This window comes from Dermacentor variabilis, chromosome 5, assembly GCF_050947875.1.
Source record: "Dermacentor variabilis isolate Ectoservices chromosome 5, ASM5094787v1, whole genome shotgun sequence".
In the NCBI taxonomy this organism is placed as follows: domain Eukaryota; kingdom Metazoa; phylum Arthropoda; class Arachnida; order Ixodida; family Ixodidae; genus Dermacentor; species Dermacentor variabilis.
Window position 1 is genome coordinate 51,076,123 of NC_134572.1, and position 22,879 is coordinate 51,099,001.

General features: G+C 45.2%; 1 protein-coding gene across 5 annotated transcripts in view; it reads left to right on the forward strand.

The window, feature by feature from the left end:
- CdGAPr (GTPase-activating protein CdGAPr) overlaps window positions 1-22,879 on the forward strand; it is a 317,407-nt gene that overhangs the window by 288,592 nt on the left and 5,936 nt on the right. For all 5 annotated transcript variants that reach the window (XM_075692467.1, XM_075692469.1, XM_075692468.1 and 2 more), the window contains 5 exons: window positions 2,346-2,533; window positions 9,931-10,076; window positions 11,506-11,701; window positions 12,573-12,735; window positions 16,153-16,294. In XM_075692467.1, the coding sequence (XP_075548582.1) occupies window positions 2,346-2,533; window positions 9,931-10,076; window positions 11,506-11,701; window positions 12,573-12,735; window positions 16,153-16,294 (835 nt within the window). The remainder of the gene's footprint in view (window positions 1-2,345; window positions 2,534-9,930; window positions 10,077-11,505; window positions 11,702-12,572; window positions 12,736-16,152; window positions 16,295-22,879) is intronic.

The window sequence follows — 22,879 nt, forward strand, 5'->3', positions numbered from 1 at the left end:
AACTTTATAGGCGCCATCTGGTACTAGTACCATACATATTTTGACAAGGCGACTCATATTCCCCTATATTCAAAACAACCGACTACCCCACACTTTCTAGATTCTAATGACCCACAAAATGATATTGGTGTCAGTAGTGATGGTATCGCTGTGCATTAGTGTCGATGGTAAGGGGCTCTTCTCACATTCTTCCCTCGTGACAGCTAGTTTTTTGAGATGCTGCTCATTGAGATTTTGCGCCTCTGGCCAAGGATGCAAGCACTGTTGTTTGAGACGCTAGGCTCTCGGAATAATTTCTATTGGTTATGCATCCCATTCTCACCTCCAACTCGCTCACTGAGACATTGTCTTTCGTCGATGCCAACTAAAAGATCAATAGCCTTCCAAATTATTTTAGAACCTTTATTCTTCGAGTTACAGGACTGAAAACTTGTAGATAATATATAATTTTATGTCGCTATGTTCAAATATGAGGCCCTTTCTTGTTTAGTTTTCTGAAAAAGCTTGTGAAAGTCTATTTCTTCAGATTTTGCTGCACGCGGTATCAATGGCTTCTGCATGATTCTAGGAGGCCAACAACACCAAGCTTATTGCTCTAGCTATCCTAGAACTAAAGTTGTGAGAATTTAAAGAAACCTTTCAGAAAGACACTCGTCAGAGTGTCAACGTCGTAGTGAAAGAAATACTGACACAGCTTTTCAGAGTTGTGGAAACAATGCCAAGTGCTTCTTGCACATAAAAGGATGGCACTTAGGAAGTATGAAAGTTGGAAAATTTAAGATAATTTTATTAATAGGCACTAATGTTGGTCCCAAATGTGGACCTGTTGTCATTGACGCTATCATGATCTCATGACACAGAACAAAACTTGCCATTAGCAGTAAGGCTAGGTAGAGTGGTGTTGCTTATGGCATTGCACACAAGTGTCATCACTTGATCGCTTGGGAAAAGGCTGCAATCATTGCTTAATAAAGAAACACGACAACCAGACTGCTGCCCAAATCTCTGCTGATGCAGACGACGCCAGACACTGTTAACAGGACGGACTGAAGCGTGCCTTAACTTTATGCCCATTCATTACGTCATATACTGTGTACTCAAATGGACGACGGCACTATGCCTGATGCATTGTGAACAAGGAACTTGTACAGGTTTTGAAACAACAAATTTTTCATTTTTGACTTGGTCGGTGATCTTAATTTTTCATTAATACAACATGCTATCTGACCAGATGAGCTTTCGTCGTACTCTGGACTACGAGAAAGCAAACAAGGGCGCTGTGTGCCTTTCATCTAGCTGCACTCATTTGTTGCAGCTGCTGCGATCACACGGAGTGAGTTGGTGTATCAGGATGTCAGCACGCATCTACCTCCTTGGTGCTGATGTTAAAACCGGTTCATAGGGTACTAAAAGTGGTTCTTAGCAACAATTATATAGAAAATAATTTTGGACGCTGTGACACTCTCCAGTAGATTAATAATAAAAAAAAAGAAACTTTGAATCCCACGCATGTGGGAATCGGATATAAGTGAATGTTACTTGATGTTTACTGAAATGCCTTCACTTCTTCTTCTTCTTCACTTCACTGTAGCTCAACACTCCTCACTGAATGCACACTCTGGTCCCATTTATTAACTTCAGTTCTTTCACCACTCTTGGCTGCCTTTGATGACGAACTTCTTCAATTCTCTGTACTCCACTTTTTGCCTCTTGTTCTGCTTGTCTATTTAGGCACATGCCCAATCTGCAGAATTGGTCAAGAATGTTCATTGTGAGCCCAGTGAAACATGCCCGGTTGCATGAACCCAGTGTCCAAAGTTGTCTATTCGGACATATACCCAATTCCATATATTCAGTGGTGCCAGTTATTGCATAATCAGCAGCCAGTACCCGCAAAGTGTGTGTGTGGGGGGGGGAAAAGAAAGAAGAGAGCTCTGCCTTAAAAAATATGATGAGTCAAAATTTTCACGCTAGTATAGTAGGCATTTAGCCCTTTCTCTGCCGCTGACAATTATAGCCGTCATGAGAAAACACACCTCATAGTATGAATCCGAAACAAGTATGTCTGCCGGCTTGCTCCTTGTTGCAGTTTGTGACAGTGGATGGCAGTGCCTGTCAATGTTGGTGGCATTGTGTGTAGTTTTTATCTGAATTGCGGGCTACTTGAGCGTTTGCATTAGGGACATGGCTGCCTGTGCATCATAGTTCTGAGACATTACTGGGAAATTTCGTAAAATTTTCGCCATTTCCTGCAGTAGAGTAAGCGTTAGAGTTGTCATGTGATTCCTCTAATTAATCCTTTCTGTGCCATGTCTCTCACTGGCCTTTCTTACTCTGTGTCACAGGCGGCCATGCAGCTTCAGGGCAACAACCAGTTGCTACGTATCCGGGAGGTGGTGAAGGAGCTTCCGCCACCCCACTACCGCACTCTCGAAACGCTGGTGCGCCACTTGGCAGTAGTGGCTGCTCACGGAGACCGCACTGGCATGACAGCCAAGAACGTCGCCATCGTCTGGGCACCCAACCTGCTCAGGTCAGTGCTTGCCACGTCATAGGAACCATTGTGAAGTAAACAATGTCTCCACCAAAGGTGTAACAAGGCATTATTAACATCTTCGATTTATCACCTGCAGGCTGTCGTGATACTATAGTCAAACCTGTTTATATTGAACTCACCAAGAAACACGTACCAGTTTGATGTAAGGCATAATCCAATATAAACTTTTAAAGAATTCGACAACATTAAAGCACGTACTGTTTGTGACAGCACTCTGTTGATGAAATGAATTTACTTTTGATTTATTGTGGCAAGAAATAGTTGTGGATCGTCTTCTGCATTAATATCTTTGTTGCCCAGAAAAGCATTCATTTTTCAACGGTGTCCAAGGACTCTGAGCAGTTGAGGAAAGCAGCCATCCACGTTTGCGCAGATGCGCCGGTACAGGGCAAGCGTACGCGTCCCGTTGGAGCTGGTCGACACAGGATCCGAGTTGTTGTCCTCACTGTTCACGTCACTCGTGTCCCGATTCACAATGTTGGCGATAAAGTCCTTGTCCTCAAGCTTTCTGATGCCGTGGCACCTCCGTCCACGGATGTACACTTGTTGACCGTTGACCCGTAAACAGCTTCTGGAAATGCTGACAGCTGACTCTATACTTTGTGCAAACTGGCGACAGCTTTTTTGCACCTGTCAGAACACTTTTCACTGTTGTCACTGGCAATGCGGCAACCAGCTTGACGGATGCAGTTTGGATTGTTTCCTTCTTGTCAGCCCAGGATGCTGTGGCAATGTCAGATTTCCTTTCTCTCTGCGCTCTACTCGATGATTTGCAACTTCACAGTGAATGGCAGATTGTGCCATATGGCGCTAGCTATTCAAAACCAAAGGCAACACGTGGGAAAACAACCCAGTGAACTGATCCTGTTCTGCCCTGCAGCAAGTGACCAGAATTTTCAAGCGAGAACATTACAGTTGAACCTCGCTACAACGAAACTGACGGGGCGCGCGAAAAATTTCGTTAAAGCGAAATTTCGTTGAGGCGAAAACAGGCCAAAAACACTGTCAGGTTGGACCACATAGTCCCAAAACATCATTTATTTCCAAAGAAGTCGGTCAGCTTCTTCTGCTTCTTTTTTTTTGCCACGAGTGCAGTGGCGCGGCTTTCGCACTCGGTGAACAGTTGCATCGCGACGTCGTCATCGTGAGCACCGAAAAATCTGCGGATCACATCAAAAGCATCCATCACTTTTATTGCAGGTGGTGGCGCTAAGTCCTCCGCGTCGCTGTCATCATCCGATGATGCGTCGTTGTGGCGAACGCCCTCAATTATAGCTTCGTCACTCAGCTCCTCGTGAGCTAGCACTTCACTGTCAACAGCGATGTAGTCGCCGATGTGAACATCGGCCGGCACATCTCCGGAGTCCTGAAGGGCTGCCCATGCCGCATTGGCCTCTGTGGAGGGTGGAGCAATTGTACTGCAGCCTTCCTCGTCCGACGTGGAGTTCGCTGCCAGTTGAGCATCGGAGTGAAAGCCGGCGTGCACAAAACAGTTGTAGATGATACTGCGACTGGTTGCCGTCCACGCTGCTGAGACCATCTGTACAGCCATGTACAAATCCACTTCGATTGCCCGACCGGTGTCGATGTTTAACACCAGCCGCTGAATCAGTCGCTGTCGATAAGCGCTTTTAACGCTATTGATGATACCTTGATCCAGCGGCTGGATTAAAGCCGTGCAATTCGGCGGGAAGAATCTTACTTCCACGCTTTGAAGCTGAACGTCTTCAACGTTATGCGCTGAGCAATTGTCGATGAGCAAACAAACCTTACGTTTCTTTGCCGTCATGTCACGGTCGAAAGCGGTTAGCCACTCTTTGAAAACGGCCCGTGTCATCCAAGACTTCTTATTGGCAACATATTTGACGGGCAGGCTCTTGCCACCTTTGAAGCACCGCGGCTTCGCACTTTTGCCTATCACCAGTGGGCAGCGCTTGTCAGACCCGTCCATGTTGCAGCACAGGAGCACAGTCACACGCTTTTTGCTATGCTTCCCTCCGCTGCATGGCTGGCCCTTCATGTGAAGCGTCTTGGAGGGGAGGAGCTCGAAGAAAAGTCCCGTTTCATCGGCATTGTATATGTCTGATGTGGCATATTTCTCCATTAATTCCGGCACAGTAGCTGATGCCCAAGCAGATGCAGCGTCGGCGTCTGATGAGGCCGACTCCCCACACAGCACTTTAGCGACGATTTCATGCCTGGCCTTAAAACGGGTCAGCCACCCTGAGCTGGCTTTGAAATCATTGATGCCCAGCATACAGGCATAGCCAAGTGCCTTTTGCTGCAACATGTTTCCGCTGACCGGCATCTTCTTTGCGCGCACGTCGAGGAACCACGTGTACAGAGCCTTCTCAAGGTCCTCATGAGCCGCTTGCGTCAGCTTTTTCCGCTTCGCGGATGTCCCCGAAGAAAGAGCTTGCGCTATCGCGTCTTTCGACTTCAAGATCGTTGACAGCGTGCTCTGTGAGATGCCGAAGTCCGCTGCAACATCTCCCTTTTTCCTGCCACTGGATGCCGCGCTGATAATCCGTGCCTTCTCTTCAAGCGAGAGGAACTTCCGCTTTCTAGATGAAGTCGCCATGCTCGCATTCATTACAGCGCACTAGCAGCACAAGCACGAGTGAAAAAAACTAGGGCAAACGCGCTGCTGTTGCCAGGCTGCTGCGTCCTTTGGCAACGGATTGGTTGCGGCTCTGAATTGGATTGGAAGAAAACGGGAGCTTGCCCCCGCGCCTTGTCGCAAGGCAGCCAGCCCGATAGTCATCAACACCAAGCTATGGCGGTGATCATGTGCGTTTCAGTGAGTGGATTAGTTTGGTCCAGCGAATGTTTAGCGAAACAAAGCAGCGTGGGCCTATGGAAGTACATAGATGGGCGGCGATATGCTTGTTTTATTGTAAGATATATTTTTAAATCGAGCTTCGCATAGCAAAAATTTCGTTGAAGCGGAAACGCGCCCCAAAAATGGTTCGTTGTGATGAGAAATTTGTTCCATTACTTTGTATAGCGAGCTGACGGGGAATTGGAAATATTTCGTTGAAGCGAAAATTTCGTTGAAGCGACGTTCGTTGTAGCGGGGTTCGACTGTACTTGGCTTATTGTGCGACCCCGCCATCATCAGAAAGCCTTGGCAGAAAAACTGCACGTAAATTACATCATGCTCATCTAACTAAAGGATAAAAGTGGCCATGGTGAGGATAAATCCTCTGCCCCACCACCACTGCGACCGCTCCGCAAACGAGCATGCTAACTACTGCACCATCGTTGCATTGTACCACCCATCGTTGCATTGCACCACCGTTGCAATAGGCGACAGTAATGAATATCTGTAAAGGGTTCTGAACCACTTTTTATCGAAGTGGAGAAAGGCATTTGAAGTGAAAATAGGCTATATCACAACTACTTTGTCACAAAAAGTACCTCAATGTGTTCAGCAGAATTGGAGTTATTGGCAATCAAACACGGCCTCCACTGTGCTCCCGTTCCTTCTTCAATGCCTTGCACTGTGAAGGCTACGGGGCAGCAGGGCTTGCCCACAATGTTCCGCCTTCTAAATGTCGCCGTGCTGTGCAGTTCAAATTTCATTTTGGATGTTAACATTGATGCCATGACTTCCGCCTTTGGTGCCTATGACGTGCTAAACATAAGCCAAACGCGGTTGTCCTCAGCGAGCCGCAGTGCACTTAGCCAGTGGACTCGTGACGGCACCTCGCCGCAGCCGCATCATCTGCACCATGTAGCCGACTGCAGCTTGATGTCAGCTATCAGTCAATAGCAGCTGTCTAAGGGAACGACAAAATAGTGCATCCGATGACGAAATAGTATTGTCTGGAAGAGAGTGAGGACAGGGCCTTCTGTTGAAAAGAGAGCGTTTTAGAGAAAGGCGACTTCGCAATCTGCTTGCGAGCTTCATGCACCGCATACGACAGCAAAACTTGGCTGAGATGTTCACAGCAGTGTATGCTACCTGCGGACTATGTTATTTTGCCGAGCCCGAGGGGTGGTTGAGGACCCCTTTCAAGGCTGTGCACGTGGTTGCGCTCTGCCAGGCAGGCAATTCACTAGACGGCGCATCCGTCCAGCTCGGAGACTGCTTCGCTGCGTACGGAGAGGTGTACACTGTGCAGTTCGTCGAAACGGGACTCGCGGTTGTGTGTGTGTACACGGGACCAAGCCTATCTGAAACGGATGTGGCAACGTTCGTGTACAAAAATCTACATTTGGCTCTACACTGCAACACGTCCATGCTCATTCGTAGGAGACTTCAATCAGGATGCACTTTCAACGCCAACGTTCATCTGCGCACTGCGTGCTGATCCCAACTTAACTTGCCTTTCCAGTGGATGCAATCACCACTACGCAAGACACCGGAATCGTCTTGGTGTTGGAAAACTTACCGCTCATAGTGCACGAAGTAAGGTCCACATCGACATACTACTCTGATCGCAAGGCCATGCTACTGTCGATCAACTTGAACCCGCGGACGCTGATGCTGGAGCCCATCGATGACGATCACAAATAAGATGCGATGTTCTTGGGTTACCCATCCGACGATAACTATGACATTCCCCCAGAGTATGAGGTGGAGTTTGCCTACGAACCCAATGAAGAAATGTAGTGTCAATAGGATGCTGCTGCTCGGAAAAGTACTATCATTGCTAGGCAAAGTGGTGTCATCGTGCTGAAAAGTGGTGACATCAAGAAAGAAAACTCAATGCAGTGTGCGTGAAACACTATTTTAATGAAAACTCTGTAAATAAAACCCAGCTGAGAGATTGAAATATTGAGAAGCCTTCATTGAGAAGCCTGCACTCAACCCGATCCTGTACTATAAGCTTACGTTATAAGTGGTTCGAGCTGTTTTTTTTTTCAGTTTTATTATCAAAAAGGTCTCTTTTTCAGAGCTTTTTGTGAAGCATTCATTCATATTTCACAAGTAAAGTTTTGCACGGGAGCTGCTCAACCTCTGCACTATCGGAAAATAGGTTCTTACGGGGCCGAAAATTTTGTTGCAGCTGGCCTTGAGGAGGAGGGTTAGGGACAAGAATTATGGGAAAGGTGCCATCTGACACTGTGGAGCAGTGACTTGCAGTTAGTTGTCATGCAGCAAGCATGGGAGTGGACTGCCAAATCCTTGGCCACTAGATGTACCAGCATGCACCTGGCCCCTACTCAGCTGGAGCACTCGCAATGTTATCTGGTGCAATTAATAGATACAGACACAAAAACTACGGTAAAAAATGAAAGGACTCTTTTTAAAGACTAAGTACTAAATATGCTTAGGCATTATGTCTCTGTCAGGGGAGCCCGGTTTGCAGTGTTGAGAGCAAAAGATTACAGATTTTAACATCTACCACAGGCAGTGGGTCTATAGGCAGTTGGCAGGTTTTCCTGCTGCTGCTGCAGTTCAGTGCGTGCATAGTTTCTGAACGCACCGGGATTACAAGGTCAAGATGGCATGCTATCGTGATTGGAACTCGGAGGATGTTATGTACATGCTTTCCTAGTCAACCCTGTTGCCTGCAAATGTGAAATACTCGGCGATAGCTTTTGTAGATGGCTTTCCTTTCCTGATATCTTAGCGGTGTTGTTTCAGACTTGTTTCCAAGTCCACCTGGGTAAGGCTTTTCTGCAATTTTCATGGGGAGTCTTGTAAACTTTGCGTTGGAATCATCCCTTAGCTGTTCGGTATGGTTCTACAATTTGCTGCTCATGGCATAAATTCAGGAGTTCTTACCCTAGTTTCCGAGAAGCCATGGGTGCCACAGGTGGCTTTATTTGAGTTTCGTAAGCACCCGAATCTGTGTGTACACATGTCCTTGCCACTAATTTCTGCACTCTTCAGAGAGACGGATTGTTTTGCTTGATCATAAAACAACCTAAATGACTTTGTTCACCAGAAAACAGCAGAGATAGGCAATACTGGTGGAGACATCACATTAAGTGTTTGTTTGCCGACATTTGTCAACATTTGTTACTGTTTTGCTATTCTACTTCTAACACTGCGATTTGTACATCCTATCTTTTGCCGGTAAATGCTTTCTTGCCCGTTCTCTAGCCCCTTTAGTCCTTAGTATAGCTAACAAGCTCTGAACGTTCCTTTAGCACCCTCTGCATGCAATGTTCCAAACTGGAAACTGTGATGCGTATGTATAAATAAAAAAATATAGTAAGCAGTGCTTGGCTGAGGCTACAGGTAATTTCTTGTTAAAAAAGCAGCAAAATGGTGCACTTCAAGGAACAGAACATTTAGCAGATTTATGTAATCTTTCCTAAGCATATACCAAAGGCAGCGACAGCTTATAACTGGTACTCCCCACCGCTTCCCCGATCTACCGTCGTTCCTATTCTTCCAGAGCTCAGGAAACACGCCAGGTCCACTCTGCCGCCACCCTTTTGTCATGCTGCTCCTTTGTGAAGGCTTTTTGTTGTTGTTGTTGTTGTTGGAGCCATTAAGGAGGAATCGGATCCTACAAAAAGTGCAACCAATTTTGTGCAACACTTGGCATTGGACATCATGCAACTATCAGAGCACTCCCATGCACTGACACGACATAAGACAAACCCTGCCTGTACAACGGTTCCCTGGCTCATTGTCGGCCCCCTGCAGTAGCTGCAGGTTCTGGTGCACTATCTCATTCAACCTAAACCTTCATTTATATAGTGATAATTGTCTCAGAAACATTTTAAAACCACCGTGATCATTTGGAGGAGCTGGTGGAGCTGCGCACGAGTTTCAGTCTGCGTGTTCTTCCCTTCTTCTCGTAGCAATTGCTTATTGATTTTTGTAACACCCTGCATTACCTGTAGCATGTGTTATGCAGTTTATTGACCTTTAATCATTACTAGTTGCTTTTAAATTTTTAACCAAAGCACTTTTATGACTTTCACGAGTACCTAGACAAATGCTTCTCTGCCAACTTCAGTTTTTCACTCCAGTATCAAATTGAGTTTGAGCATTGAAAATGCTCAAACTCAGTTTGAAAATGGCGCGCCATAGACTGGACACAACTCCACAGAAAACACTAGGGTGTAACCTGAACAGCCGACACTGTTAAAGTGCTACAAAGCCTGCTTCTATAATCTTGAATTCTGTGATTTACATTTATCAGATTGTAAGTAACAATTTAAAGCCTTTGTTGAGCTTAGTATGTTGATGTTGAACTGTATTAGGCAGCATCTTCTAAGAAATTTAGGTTTCCAAAGAAACATGGACTTGTGTTGTGGTGAAATCTAATTAGGCCTTTTCTACTCTATGTTCCACAGATTTGGCTAAGCTCTGGAATGCATACTTATTTTTTTTTTTCTTGAGAACCACCTAAATATAATGTCTCAGATTTGCATTTGTGCTGTGGTGTTGGCAAATGCTGCAGGTCCAAGGATCTGGAGGTGGCGAGCGTTGGCGCCCTGCACGTCATAGGTGTCCAGGCGGTGCTGACAGAGTACCTCATCTGCTACGTTGATCTCATCTTCAACGACAAGATGCCGACTTATCCAAGCAGCCCTGAATCTGTAGAGAGTGAGTCTCACTTTAATTCTCATTTCCCCAGTTTTCAATAGCTTTGTGATCTTCACCTGTGTTCACAGTCACTCACTTTGAGGGAAGCTTTCGGTATTGCACATCGTAACCAGTGCTACCTGGTGCTCCCTGGTGCTACCTGGTGCTACAGGCGTTCTGTCAGTGGCTTAGCCGATCATCAAGTGCTGAAAGGAATCCCTTCAAAATGCAGTTATTTGCACACTGAATTGGAGATTTTCCCTTTACCCTTTGATAGATGGTTAGACATACTGTTCCTTCTTGTTTCAGCTTCAAGTACTGTAGAGCTTCCATAACATCTCTTGAGTTAGCTCTGTTTCTATGTGGCCAACAAATACTTATTGTTTCATGTTTGTGTTAAAACAGAATCCTATTGCCTAGTGGCCACACTTCTTCATTCATAGGCAGATTTGTCTGTACAGTTCACCTTGATCGATGTATTTGATGACACATTTACGACAAATGCTGCATTATACTTGAATTTTAATAATTTATATGCTAAAAGATTTGGAGAATTGGAATTTATCTTGCGTATTTTTTGTAAAGGGGAGTGCTAAATTGGTATGGAGATAAGCAGAGAAGATGAACAGGAAAGATGCATGTTCCCTGCTTTTTAATGCGTAAGCATTCTTTGGCAAGTATCCCAGCAAAATGTGTATGTCACCCGAAAAGTCTAATGCCTTGCATCTGCACAAAAATGTGTAATTTGCGAAGTTAAGACATTTAGTCGTTATAATAGTGTAAATTTAGACGATTATTAGCTTTTATAAGCAATAGAGAACAATTGAAACCAAAAATAAAAATAAGAAATTGATCAGAGAGAAAACCCATTCTTGTCAGGCTGCATCGAAACTTTACTTTTCCGCATTGCGGGTGTGTGTGCAGAGAAGCCTGCTGTGTGGGGCTGCAGAGTACAACTAGCTGATTGGTATATGTGATAATAGTTTAATAATAATAATAGATTGGCAGCGTTCAAAAAAAGAACACTGGTTACGTCATCGCCGTATCAAAATCATAACAAAAAAGGAAAAAGAGAAAATAAAGTAAAAGAAAAGGGGGGGGGGGAAATAGCAGCCGTGGTGAGACCAGTTGTGACGGCATCCTAGCTCAATTGATACGATCGCTTTGAAGGGGTCATACAGCTTCCTGACAAATCATCTCCACACCGTTCAGTACATAGATTTCCTTTCTTTGGCACCGGAAAAGTGATGGGTAGACATGCATGAGCTAGGAAAAGCAAGTAAGCAAAAGCGAAGTAACAGCCGAGCCAAAGAATGCTGATGCATTAGTAGACAATTCTCAGAATTTCTGTAGCATCTTTTTCATACCACGTTACCTAAAATGTTGTATCAACTAGCCCAGCAATTGACTATCTTGTGTCCTTTTATATATATTTTTTTATTTTTTACAGGCACTCCTCGAAGGGGCAGCAGGCCCAAGTCTCTGGCCATCTCCACCCCCACCAAGCTGCTTTCACTCGAAGAGGCTCGCTCACGGGCGCTGTCGTCAAACTTGCCTGGCAACCCACAGCAGAAGTACATTGACGTGGGTGGTGGACCCGAGAGTCTGCCAGCCAAGTACCACACAGTCATTGAGCTGCCCCATGGGTGAGCAAACAGCAACACAGGGCATTCGTGTTTAGCTTCTACATTTATTAGGTTTCTTGCATATCGTGCAGAAAGGATAGTTGGGGGGATGGGTATGTATTGAGTGTTTTGTAAGCAGGAACACCATGTATACATGACTCTTCCAGGTAAACCACTGGCATTAAAATTTCGCATAGAAGTAGCATTTTACGGTAGTAATTGAACACCATGTTTTAAAAGCATTAACGTGCCTGTTATGTCTGGGTGCACATTAAACTGAAGGGCATGTTAAAATTGGCCAAATACTGCTAAATGTAGCAGCAATGTGTTTGAGTAGTTTTTTTCTGCCTCTTGTTTAACTCGACCTACCAGATAATTAGTATATCAATTTTGTCAGTCCTGTCGGGGTTGAATTAATGGAAGTCAACTGGACTTTTTTATATCTGATAATTTGTTCTATTCACATTTTGTTATATGGAGGTTCAAGTGTATTTCAATCATTATTGAGGCATGAAAAGAAATAAAAGGAAGAGGAACATTCACAGCTGTAGGCCTCCAAGGCACCGCAAGCTATCACTGTCTCTTGTCCATAATTTTTCTCAGACAAGCTACTGGCTTTCTATAGAAGTAGGAACAAAACCTGTTTATGAGTAGTTGGGCCTCTCGAGAGATGAGTCACCAACTTCCGTTTCATTGCTTTTGCAGCTCTTCATATATTCAATAATGCTAGAGTTGGTAGCTACACTACTTTCACTGCCACATCCTAACGTCATGCACACAATGCCATGTGTCACTTCGTCAATGTGTACTTGTTGTGTAAGTGAAATTAGATTTGTTGTCGGCGTCATCTTGTGACTCTGGCTGACTGTCTTGTCTCTGTCCGTTGATGCAGGAAACGAGGTAGTGGCAAACTTAAGAAATCCCCGCTGGGATGGAAGTCGTTCTTCGCGCGTGGCTGGCACTCGGGCAGCACCAGAGAGAAGGACAAGCATGGACCGGGCCTGCGCAAGGCCAGCACTGGGTCGTTGCCTCACCATCAGAGCCTGCCAATACAGGTGAGGACAGGTGCAGGGGCTAGGGAAGGGCTAGGGAAGGGCTAGGGAAAGTCTAACCTCGAAGCCAGCATCTCTTCATGGTCGCAGCAGTGCAGCCGAGCAACTTCTTCGCCTTCAAAATGCCACACACCGTAGTCAAAAGTAGATCCCTGTTGCGTTCCAGCACCGACATCTTCGTGCCACATTTGATAGCACGAACGATGTCTAATTTTTCTTCTATGGTGAGCACCCAGTGCCTTTTTATCCGAGCTTTGGCATGACGCGAATCCTTGTTTGCATGATGCCACGACGCTCTCTGGCGTGGCGCCGAAATGATGTTGATATTAATGTGGCCTCACGCGCAAACACACAGGGTGTTTGGAGGCCGTTGTTCTGATGTCTGAGGCTTGTTGTTCTGCTGGGCCGCCCGATGGAAACAACGCACCGCCGTGTTTGCGTAACTAAAAGCGGAAACACTACGTGTTAACCAATACACACGCAATAAGCTGGTACGGTTCATGTGGATACAAAACACATTATGTTCAATGGCCACGGAGTTGGGGATTTGACTTTACTACATTTAAAACAAACCTTTTGTATAAGCGGGTACAGTTTAACGAGGTTTTACTGTACTATTGTGTTGCAGAAACTCAATTTTTTTCACCAACCAGAGGCATGAAAGAAAGAAAGTTTATTGCGCAGTAAATAATTTACAGGAAAATTATGCTTTGTGGTCAAGAACATTCTCTAGAACACCTTTGCTTGACAGTATCATAACTGCGATTATTTAATGTTGTCATGAAGGAAGGATAGCTGCTCAGCATGTTCGGGGAGCAGCAACACCCTCCTGCACGTCACAATTTCTTCAGATACCAAAAAGAGCTGCTCACTGGGCATGCTAGTGTCTGGTATCAGCAGGTATCTTTTTGCAAGCCGAGCTAACAGTGGGCACCATGCTACACCACCACTCACATGGATCTGTCTCTGCAAAATTTCATTATGCACATATATTTCAACCTGTGCTTGTTGCATTGAAAATTGCTGCCAGAAACAAGTAAAAATGGCCACTGGTTGATGAGCTTATCAGTCTTTCCACAGTGCTGACTTGGAAGGACCATCTTAACGACTTTTGATTGTCAAGTACGTATCTGGGTTCCTTGGTGTTGAAATTTTTCTTTCTTTCTTCTAAACTCAAGTATTTAATCCAGTTTGCCATTGAAGCGTCCTGGTGGTACTCAACTACTTCAAAACGAGGGTCTAAAAACACTGCCAAGTTTGCTACTTGGCCAGATTTGTAGTTTGTAAACCGTGTTTTTAGGCACATGGAAAATTAGTAGCAGACAGGTTTCCACCTGGTGGCTGGTGTTTTCTAGATCCATTAAGAGTCAGCACAGTGTGAGCACTTGAGCTGGTTGTGTCAGGTAGCTACCGTAATCACAGTCACAGTGCCCCTTCTTACTTCTTATGTGATTCACTGCAATATTTTGCAAGATTTGCCACATAAAACAGCTGTGATCCAGGGAAGCTCATTTAAATAACAAACAAAAGCAATTTTTGCAGGATTGAATATTTCAAATAGTATGAGCGTTTCTCGAATCGATTAATAATATATTTGGATCGAATATTCACACACCACTAGTTTATATCCTTCTTTAATTGCAAGAAAAGAAACTATGCTACATCTTGCTTGTTTTAAAATATGGTATGCATCATGTTTCTTTCAGTGAACCCATGAAAACTGGTTGCACAAAGGAATTGGGTAAATGCTGCCATATAAAGCAGTGACGTGATTGAAATTTTTCCTACCTCTCTTATTTTAATCGAACTGCTGGATAATTTGATCAACTTCATCAGTCCCATGAAGGTTGAATTGAGAGAAGACAACTGTATCAGCTCATTCATAGCAAGCAGTGTCACTGTTCGGTGAGGTGAAAATGAAGTGGTCACTAACGAAGGCAAATTTGCCATTATTCAGTGGTTTAGCATACTGATATATAATTCAAGAAATCTTGTCATTTATTTATGATCCAGTAATGGTATAGATGATTTCCTAGGCCTTTATAACATGCATAATCACACTGCATAAGTGTACCAGAGCACTACGTTACAAAGCAAGAGCTGTTGGATGTGTAAAATGTGGCATATCGCTTACCGTATTTACTCGACTCTAACGTGCACTTTTTTTTCGATAAAGCGGGTACAAAAACTGCATGCGCATTAGAATCGAGTATGGTCCTAAATCTGCATTACCATATCGTCATCGGCATTTCGAAATGGCCTCCTCGTACGCGCTTTGAGCCTAGCTGCCGTAGCTTCCTCCATGTGCTGCAGTACGTGTGCTTAAGCAATGCTTCCTTTGGCTTAGGTTAGTGCACCGTCTGTCTTCCCATTTTCTGCGTTCGCTCTATCAGCATAGAAATGCCGACTACAAAAACATGCCGAGTTCATCACGATGCGGCAATTAAAAGGAAAACAATCACGTGTGTGGAGACGGACGGAAATCGAACTGCATCACGGGCGTTCGGAGTTCCTGAAACTTGCGTACGGGACTTGCACAAGCAGGAGAGGTGTTCTACACTGGCGGCTGCTATGTACGGTGTGGTCGCGCGGCCCCTATCTTGAAAGCGGTCTGCGACGGAGACAAGAGTCTACACATCTAGGCGCGCACCGCACTGTGTTCTCGTCGCTTACTTTGCATTGAAGCGAGAGGCCGCAAAAAGGTCAATTCCCTTGCTCCTGCTACCGCACTTCCTCGCTCCAGCGTTCTGATATAGAGTTTCCGCGGTCATTGAGTGAGACGTACTTATGTTTGCTGGTGCGCACATGATGCCATGCTTGGTAATTTAGTCAGTAAGCGAATGTTTAAAAGTTCACATGGCCAATAAAACTACTATCCTTACTTTTCGTATAGCTGTCTCATAATTTGCTATCGTAACTGATGCTTTGCCTTTCGGGCAAAACTGCGAATTTTTTTATTTATCACAACTTCAGTGCATTGGGAGTAAATCCTTGTTTTTTCCAAATGAGAGAAAGTTTTATTTCTGTATGAAAGAATGAGGTGCGCGGTGCTGTAAAGAACTTTTTTTTTTAGGTCACGGCAAATCGGTGCGTTTTACAATCGAAAGCGGTTTCCCTCCCCCCCCCCTTTTTTCTTGCTCGCGGAAAACAGGTGTGCGTTACAATCGAGTAAATACAGTATGTTTGCATGTTTTGTGGCTGACAGCTACAGCTGTTCCATGCTTAGTCATGATGATAGCAAAGGATCCTTCATACTCGTCACTAGTCAATGATCTGCTAATCGGTAGTGCCTCCTGTCCTCATCATTGTTGGCTCTTCTCGTATATAGATAACTGTTTTTAGCACACCATTACAAATAAGTGCGACTTGTTTACAGGCTAGCTAGCTTTTATACATTCTTGTCCATTTCTTTTTGTGCAGGACAAAGCACTTACAGAGGCAGACCTTACACACAGTGCATCCAAGCAGCTTAGGAGTGTCAAGAGCGCCGAGTCTCTCATCTCCAGTGGTGGACACTCGGGCCGAAACTCTGATGTTCTGGACTCATGCAACTCGTCTTCAGGTATGTACTAGTGGCTGATTCTTGCAGCGTGAGGCGTTTATTGAATCAGCCGCTTAGCTGCCACAACTTGCCTGACGACGACTGAGGCAAAGTTGGTAGCATGCACCGCTGCATAGAATGCAGTCAACATCTGGTTTTTGAGACACCCCTAGGGACCACAAAAACATCAGAAAACTCGGGCAGCCCGAAAGTATGAATGCGTGCTCTTTACTGTCCTGGAAGGCTCGAATCACCACAGCCTTGTTCGAAATAGCTGTGAAGGCCTGCCAGTACAGTAGAACCCCACTGATACATTCCTCGTTCATGTGTTTTCCCGGCTAAAACATTGCTAAAGTCTGGTTCCTACAATGCTTGAGAGCTTTACACGTTGCGTCTTCAGCATATACAGTTGTGCCCACCTATAACAATAGCGCATATAATGAGCAGCCGCAGCATCATGAACCTTTGCATGCATTCTTTGGTAAAATAAACTGCTTAAAACGATGTTCACATGGTGCGTTATCGGTTATAACAATTAAACCTGGCTACTGTGTGTCTATGTGGTAAGGAAGGCGGGGTGGAAACACCTCAAGCTGCCACATACATGCTGCCGGCAGTAAAGCAGTGAGACATCCTGCGAAAGAAAAGGAAAAAAAAAAATATTGGGTAGGGTGTCTTAGGTACACAGCCACAGTGGCTTACGTGAAGCATCTTGTGTGTGCTGCAGAAGGTGTATGAGCACTAGGGTTACATTCGGAATGGCTTCTTTCCTCTACAAAACGATGTGAAAGTAAGGCATGTGGGCAGTACGGTTGCAATGATATAAGCATTGCATTGCATATAAGCATAAGCATCTCTCCCCCTCTCTATTCCACCCCTCTGAAACACGAGTAGACGGCCTCCTAGCAAAAGGAGAAATCGGCTGTGTGGTTGTAGCTGTTCAATGGCTGCACCTTCAACTTTTCCTGCGTGTGTCCAGTCGTCTTCATTGTGTCCAGGTGTTGCGTCCCTCCCAGCTATGTGGTCCCAGTACGCATACGGCTTCCGCACTTTGTTGTCTTGCTGCCGAAATGCAAAACTGCTCATCAGCCCACAAATTATCATCAGTGCACTAAGTGGTCGCCAGTGAAAAAAATTACCGACGATTACGTTACTTCCTACTGCGAAATTTGAGCGCAGCAAATAAGCTGTTTCACCTTTTCGATAGATTGAGGCAAAGAAATCGAGCAACACATGTATGCGCTATCACAGAATTTTTTTTTATTTTTCACACGTATTCCTTTAACAAAGACTCCACTAACAGTTCTTGACAGTCATGAAGGAAGCTTTGTGGTCGGAGAAATAGACTGATATATGTTCGACTTGGTACACCAATGCTTGATTCTCGAAGACGAGATCTATACAAGTGCCTCGCGAGGTTGTCACAGCCGTGGGACGCGTTACGAGCGAGAGGAACGGGATGTTCTCCCGCATAAGTGTTAGGAAATTGCTGTTTGTCTTTATGTCAAGCCGCCACCGATCTGGCTCTCTGATTGCCACCGCACAGGGCGAACGGCAGCGGCAATTTCGGCTCGGGCGGTGCACATATACAGATCCGCCGCCACCGATCTGGCTCTCTGATTGCCACCGCACAGGGGTTGCATTGGAGGAGGAGCGAAGAAAGGAATTAAGTTCGAGCCGGCGCTTTGACAACCGGAGACTCGCAGGAAGAGGGGGGAGGGGGGCGGCGTGTACACCCAGTGGCAAACGATGGGGGCAGAAGCGCGCGCAGCAAGCGGACAACACGATAAAGGGAGGAGGGAAGAGATAGCAGCGACTGACTGATGCCGCTGACGCCGATAGTGATCAACCCCAGCTGCGGAGTTGGTTTCAGGGACAACGCCGCCGATGCCGACACAAACAATATGATACCCTCGCTTCCGCAGCGCTAAGAACCAGGTCTAGCCGTGGGAAGGTGGTCACGTATTCGTCGACGTGCCGGGGCCTACGTGAAATAACCGGCGCGTCGGCAACTGCAGAGCACCCTATCCGCCACACAAGAACAGGGGGGGGGGACCCTTTCCTCCTCTTTCTGCATGGCGGCGACGGTCTTCTATGCAGTCACGTTATCTTGACTCTCTAGCGGCGTCAGCGGCATCCAGCGGTATCAGTCGGTTGCTGCTAGCGCTGGGGGGATGAAAGGGGGGCGGAGCTGGTTACGAGGCCGACGACAACGCCGACGACGACGCGAAACCCAGGAACGGACGCCAAAGAGCTGCGCTCTAAAATAAACGTATGACTGTACCACTGGAGACAAAGAGGAACATTCAGAAAGACCACAATGACGGTTAAAAGGTCTATGACCACGTGAAAAAGTTTGTATTTTCACGACAGATGATGTCAATCTAGTATCGGCAAGAAGCTTATCTTCATTGCATAATAATTGGTTTTGCCCTTAATTTCTGTCTAAGTAAAATGTTTTGATTATAGTGGCATTTCTTCGTTGCGTGCAACCCAGTTAAAAAAATAATTGGTTGTAACAACGGAATTTTCTTGACACTTGGATATTGTTATGGTCGAACCTGGATATACCAAACCCACATACTGTATAACAAATTACAGTGTCTGTCAAACAGCTGTAAAATCCTCTTGAAAACCCCATGCAAATGTGTAGGTCTTGTGCACGTGTATGTAGAATGGCCGTCCACCAGCACATTCTATATATAGAACGCGGCACCACGCCAAAGACCTCAAAGTGCACTTCGTTGTACACTTTGAGGTCTTCTGGTGCCTGTAGGTGGAGAAGAGAATTGTGTGCAAAAGTATGGAGGAGCGCGCTGAGTGTGCAACAAAGCAACGCCACCTAGAGGAAAGTCTAGGTGGCATTGAGCGAAAGGGGGAAGGAGAAACGAGGTGAAGCATCGTGACGACCCATGCGCTTGTGCATCACTTGCATTGACGAAGCGAAACGTCGCTAACCTTCTGTTTTTTTTGTTTTTTTTTCGTTTCTTGCTTCTTGCATCTTGCATGACTCGTGTGAGCAGTCAGATGAGCACCGTAGAGCTGTTCGGCTAGCTCGCGTACTACCTCAAACGTCAACATTCCTTTTTTCTGATCTTCGTACCCCCATTGCTTGGGTTGAGTGCCTATTTGTGGTGTCATTTTCTGTAAGCGATGGCCGCTGCAATTGTACAGAAAAGACTCAACTTGGACATTGCAATGAAGTTGAAAGTGATCCAACTTATTGAGGCAGGCTAGAATTTCACAGTAGCAGATAACTTTGGCATTCCACAGAACACATTGAGCCTGTTTCTGAATACATTCGACTCGCGTTACAGCGGACCCTGATAGTCCGTCAAAAAATGTCCGTTCTATCCGAAGTCCGCAATACCCGAAACGCCTCACTTCGAAACTTTCGTTGTGATGTCTAACAACTTTATTGCAAAGAGTGAATGACGAACGTCCAAATAAAAAACAAACACAAAAAGTCGCAGTTTCGCCCGAAAAACGGAGCATCGATTGCGACAGCAAATTATGCCAGATAAGCGCGGCAGCAGCAGCAGCAGCAGCGAGTGAATTTACCTTGGTACTGCCTCTCGCTTCAATGCGAACTAAACGTCGCAAGCACAGTGCATACGAAGCTAGCAGCACTGGGCCCACTTTGTCCACACTGCAGATCACTTTGAAAATGAGGCCCATGCGGGCGCGCACTTTGTCCACATAGCAGATTGTTTTCAAGATAAGGCGCCTGCACAGGTGCGCACCTTGTACGCACCGCAGATCGCTTTCAGAATGCGGTGGCCGCGCTGTAAACAGAAGCCACCGGAGTAGAACCCCCTCTTTCTCTTTCCCGAGTCTAACCTCCACCCCCCCCCACCCCCCATGCTTCGCGCTCGAAAGAAGACTGCGTTTCCACCTCGCCATCGTCCCCCTCACGTGCGCGATATTGAGCTGCAGTCGTCGACTGACCCTCGCAAGTCAGTTGCCAGCCTGTGTCGGCACAGCAAAAGTCCGTTTTATACGGCTGATTTTGACAAAAATTGCCGCTAATTTTGACCGCTGTAGCCGACAGTCCATTGTAATGCGGTCTGTTAAATGGGAACATCGTTGCATTAATAAAATAGGTGGAACAAAGTAAGGCTGAAATATGATCCATTATATCCGAAAGCCTGCTGTACGTGGGTTTGTTGTATGCGCGTAGACTGTATATCTACCTAGTATATCAAACTTTCTTGCCATCCCCTTCAGATTCAATATGTCGGAGTTCAACTGTATAACTGAGTTTAACATTATTTACAGAAAGAATATAGAGCATACCCTCTATAACATAATACAAAAAGAATATAGAACGTACCCTCTATAACATAAAAAATTTAAGAAAAACATCAGCCGCACTAGACAACCTAGCTGTGTACTTGTGACCATTGCCAACGTGCGCTTTTGATATGCCATGGCATTGGCGGGTTTGACTTTATGGCTCTGCTTGCATGACTACGCGCTATTTGGCCTTACAGTCGAGTGAAAACAGCAATATTTTGGTTTTAAACTTTTATTAAATCGTTGGCCCAGTCGTCCGCCATGTGTTATGCCTCCTCAAAACCTAGTCTATCCAGTAGTTGTCAACTGCGCCCCAAACTACAAGTCGAGCCAAGCCAAGCTGCTAAGTGTTTAAAAGTTGCATCAACTCTCTGTCGTGTGAGCACGTACAAGTTTATTTGAGTGTGCATTGTTCATTTACCTGTTAAGTAGCGACATTGGTGTTAAATAGTGACATGATCCTAGGCAACCACTTCAAGTAGTCTCATGTGGCACCAACTCCGCCCTTGAAATCTGCATCGACAAGGGCGATGATTAATGAGGAAAACGTCGGTCAGCAACTGTTGCAAAGAAACCTGCAATCATTCCGCCACTGCAGCTCAGTCGACTTCTGTAGTGCTACCAGGGGATGAAGTTAAGGTGCCTGCATTTGACTGCGCTTTCATCTATCTGCAGCAACATTATGACAACGGTCGAAATGCACACTGACCAGCTTGCAGACAAGCACATCTGCACACGTGTTGGCAAGCTTGGCCCGTATTCACTTTCGGAGGACCACTTTCGAAAATAAGTTACTGTATACAAATGACATCGGGTAGGCCGAACTTCTGGTTCAGCAGCACTTAGCACAGCATTCTGCGTATTGTGCCAAAATGCTGTGCGCATGATGTGTCGTGTGTGAAGAAATGCTATGCACTCGATGGTAAACTATCACTTTCGTAGCATTGGATGTGTTGATGGGCGACAGTGATTCTGGCACTATACGACGGCGTGGTTGCCACTGTGCCGAGAATGCTGGTGCTCATAGGTGCCAGTGTGTTTTGCGCTAGTGACGCGAAATTGAAGGTATCCCCAAAAGTGACCATCCGAGAATATGGCACACCTTTATTGGGCCACTAGTGGAATAAATTGACTCGTTCTTTGCGGAACCCAATATTTCAAGCTCCCGATTATTTGAAATTGTAGGCGGTCCCCACTGAATTTGAATCAGCTGTCAGCGACTCTAAGTCATGTAGAAGCTGAGCCATGCATAGTGTTTTTGTTTTAATACATAACAGCAGGTTCACAGGACTTTAACAGCATGTTTACGTATTGTTTCCTGTTTATTATGTTTCTTTCTCATGGTTATGTGAACAATGTATTTGAAGGGTTCTGCTGCACACCTGTTAGGTGTCTCGATGCTCGTACTGTGACAGGAGATAGCAGGTGCGCATCTATATTAAGGGACACATATAATGCGTCGTGACAGTGGCCCCTTTTCTCTCTTAGTATGCTTGACCACAATGCATTGCGTATGCTTGACTGTGTAACATTGCTTACTACAGTGAAGCTGAAATTTGGGAATGGGCATTAATAGCTGCTTCTTAAAGGGACCCTGAAACAATTTTGACGATTTTCTACAAACGTACTGAGCCGTTAGAGTAGGTCCTTCTGATCATTAATTGACACATCTAAGTGCTCCGCGCAAAGCGTGTAATTTAGTATAAGGCTTTAAAAATGCACATTGCTGCCGATCGCAGCACACTGCTCGGCGGAATTTTAATTTTAATTTGAATTGAATTTTTAGGAGGGTAAACCGCTTGTAGCTCCATTAATACGTAACGCTTCATTTAAATTGTGATGCGAATGTTCTACTTAAGCTGTACCCTACGCGTCTACAAAATTTGTCCGAACCGTTTCAGGGGCCCTGTAAGAGGGCGCTTTAGCTTGGGTGCTCCTATCTAAATACATGTAAAAGGAGAATTCGTTTTTCTCTGCTACCAAAGCACCAAGTTTGACGAGGTTTGTTGCATTTAAAAGAAAAACATAAAATCTAGTGACTGTTGGTTTTGAGTTGTTGATTTAGGTCGTCAGTTTTTTACTAAAGATGGGCAAGAATTGCAAATTTTAAAGAAACGAAACTATCAGGTTTACAACTCTGTAGCTCAGCAGTGAAAAATGATATCACAATTCTGTGAACTGCATCAAATAGTACATTTAATGCGGACAAAATTGATATTTCACACATGAATCTCAAAAAGGAGAATGGAATCTCAAATTCCATATGTCAAGTTATAGCTTACGTGAATTTGTTACATTGTGTACAACGGG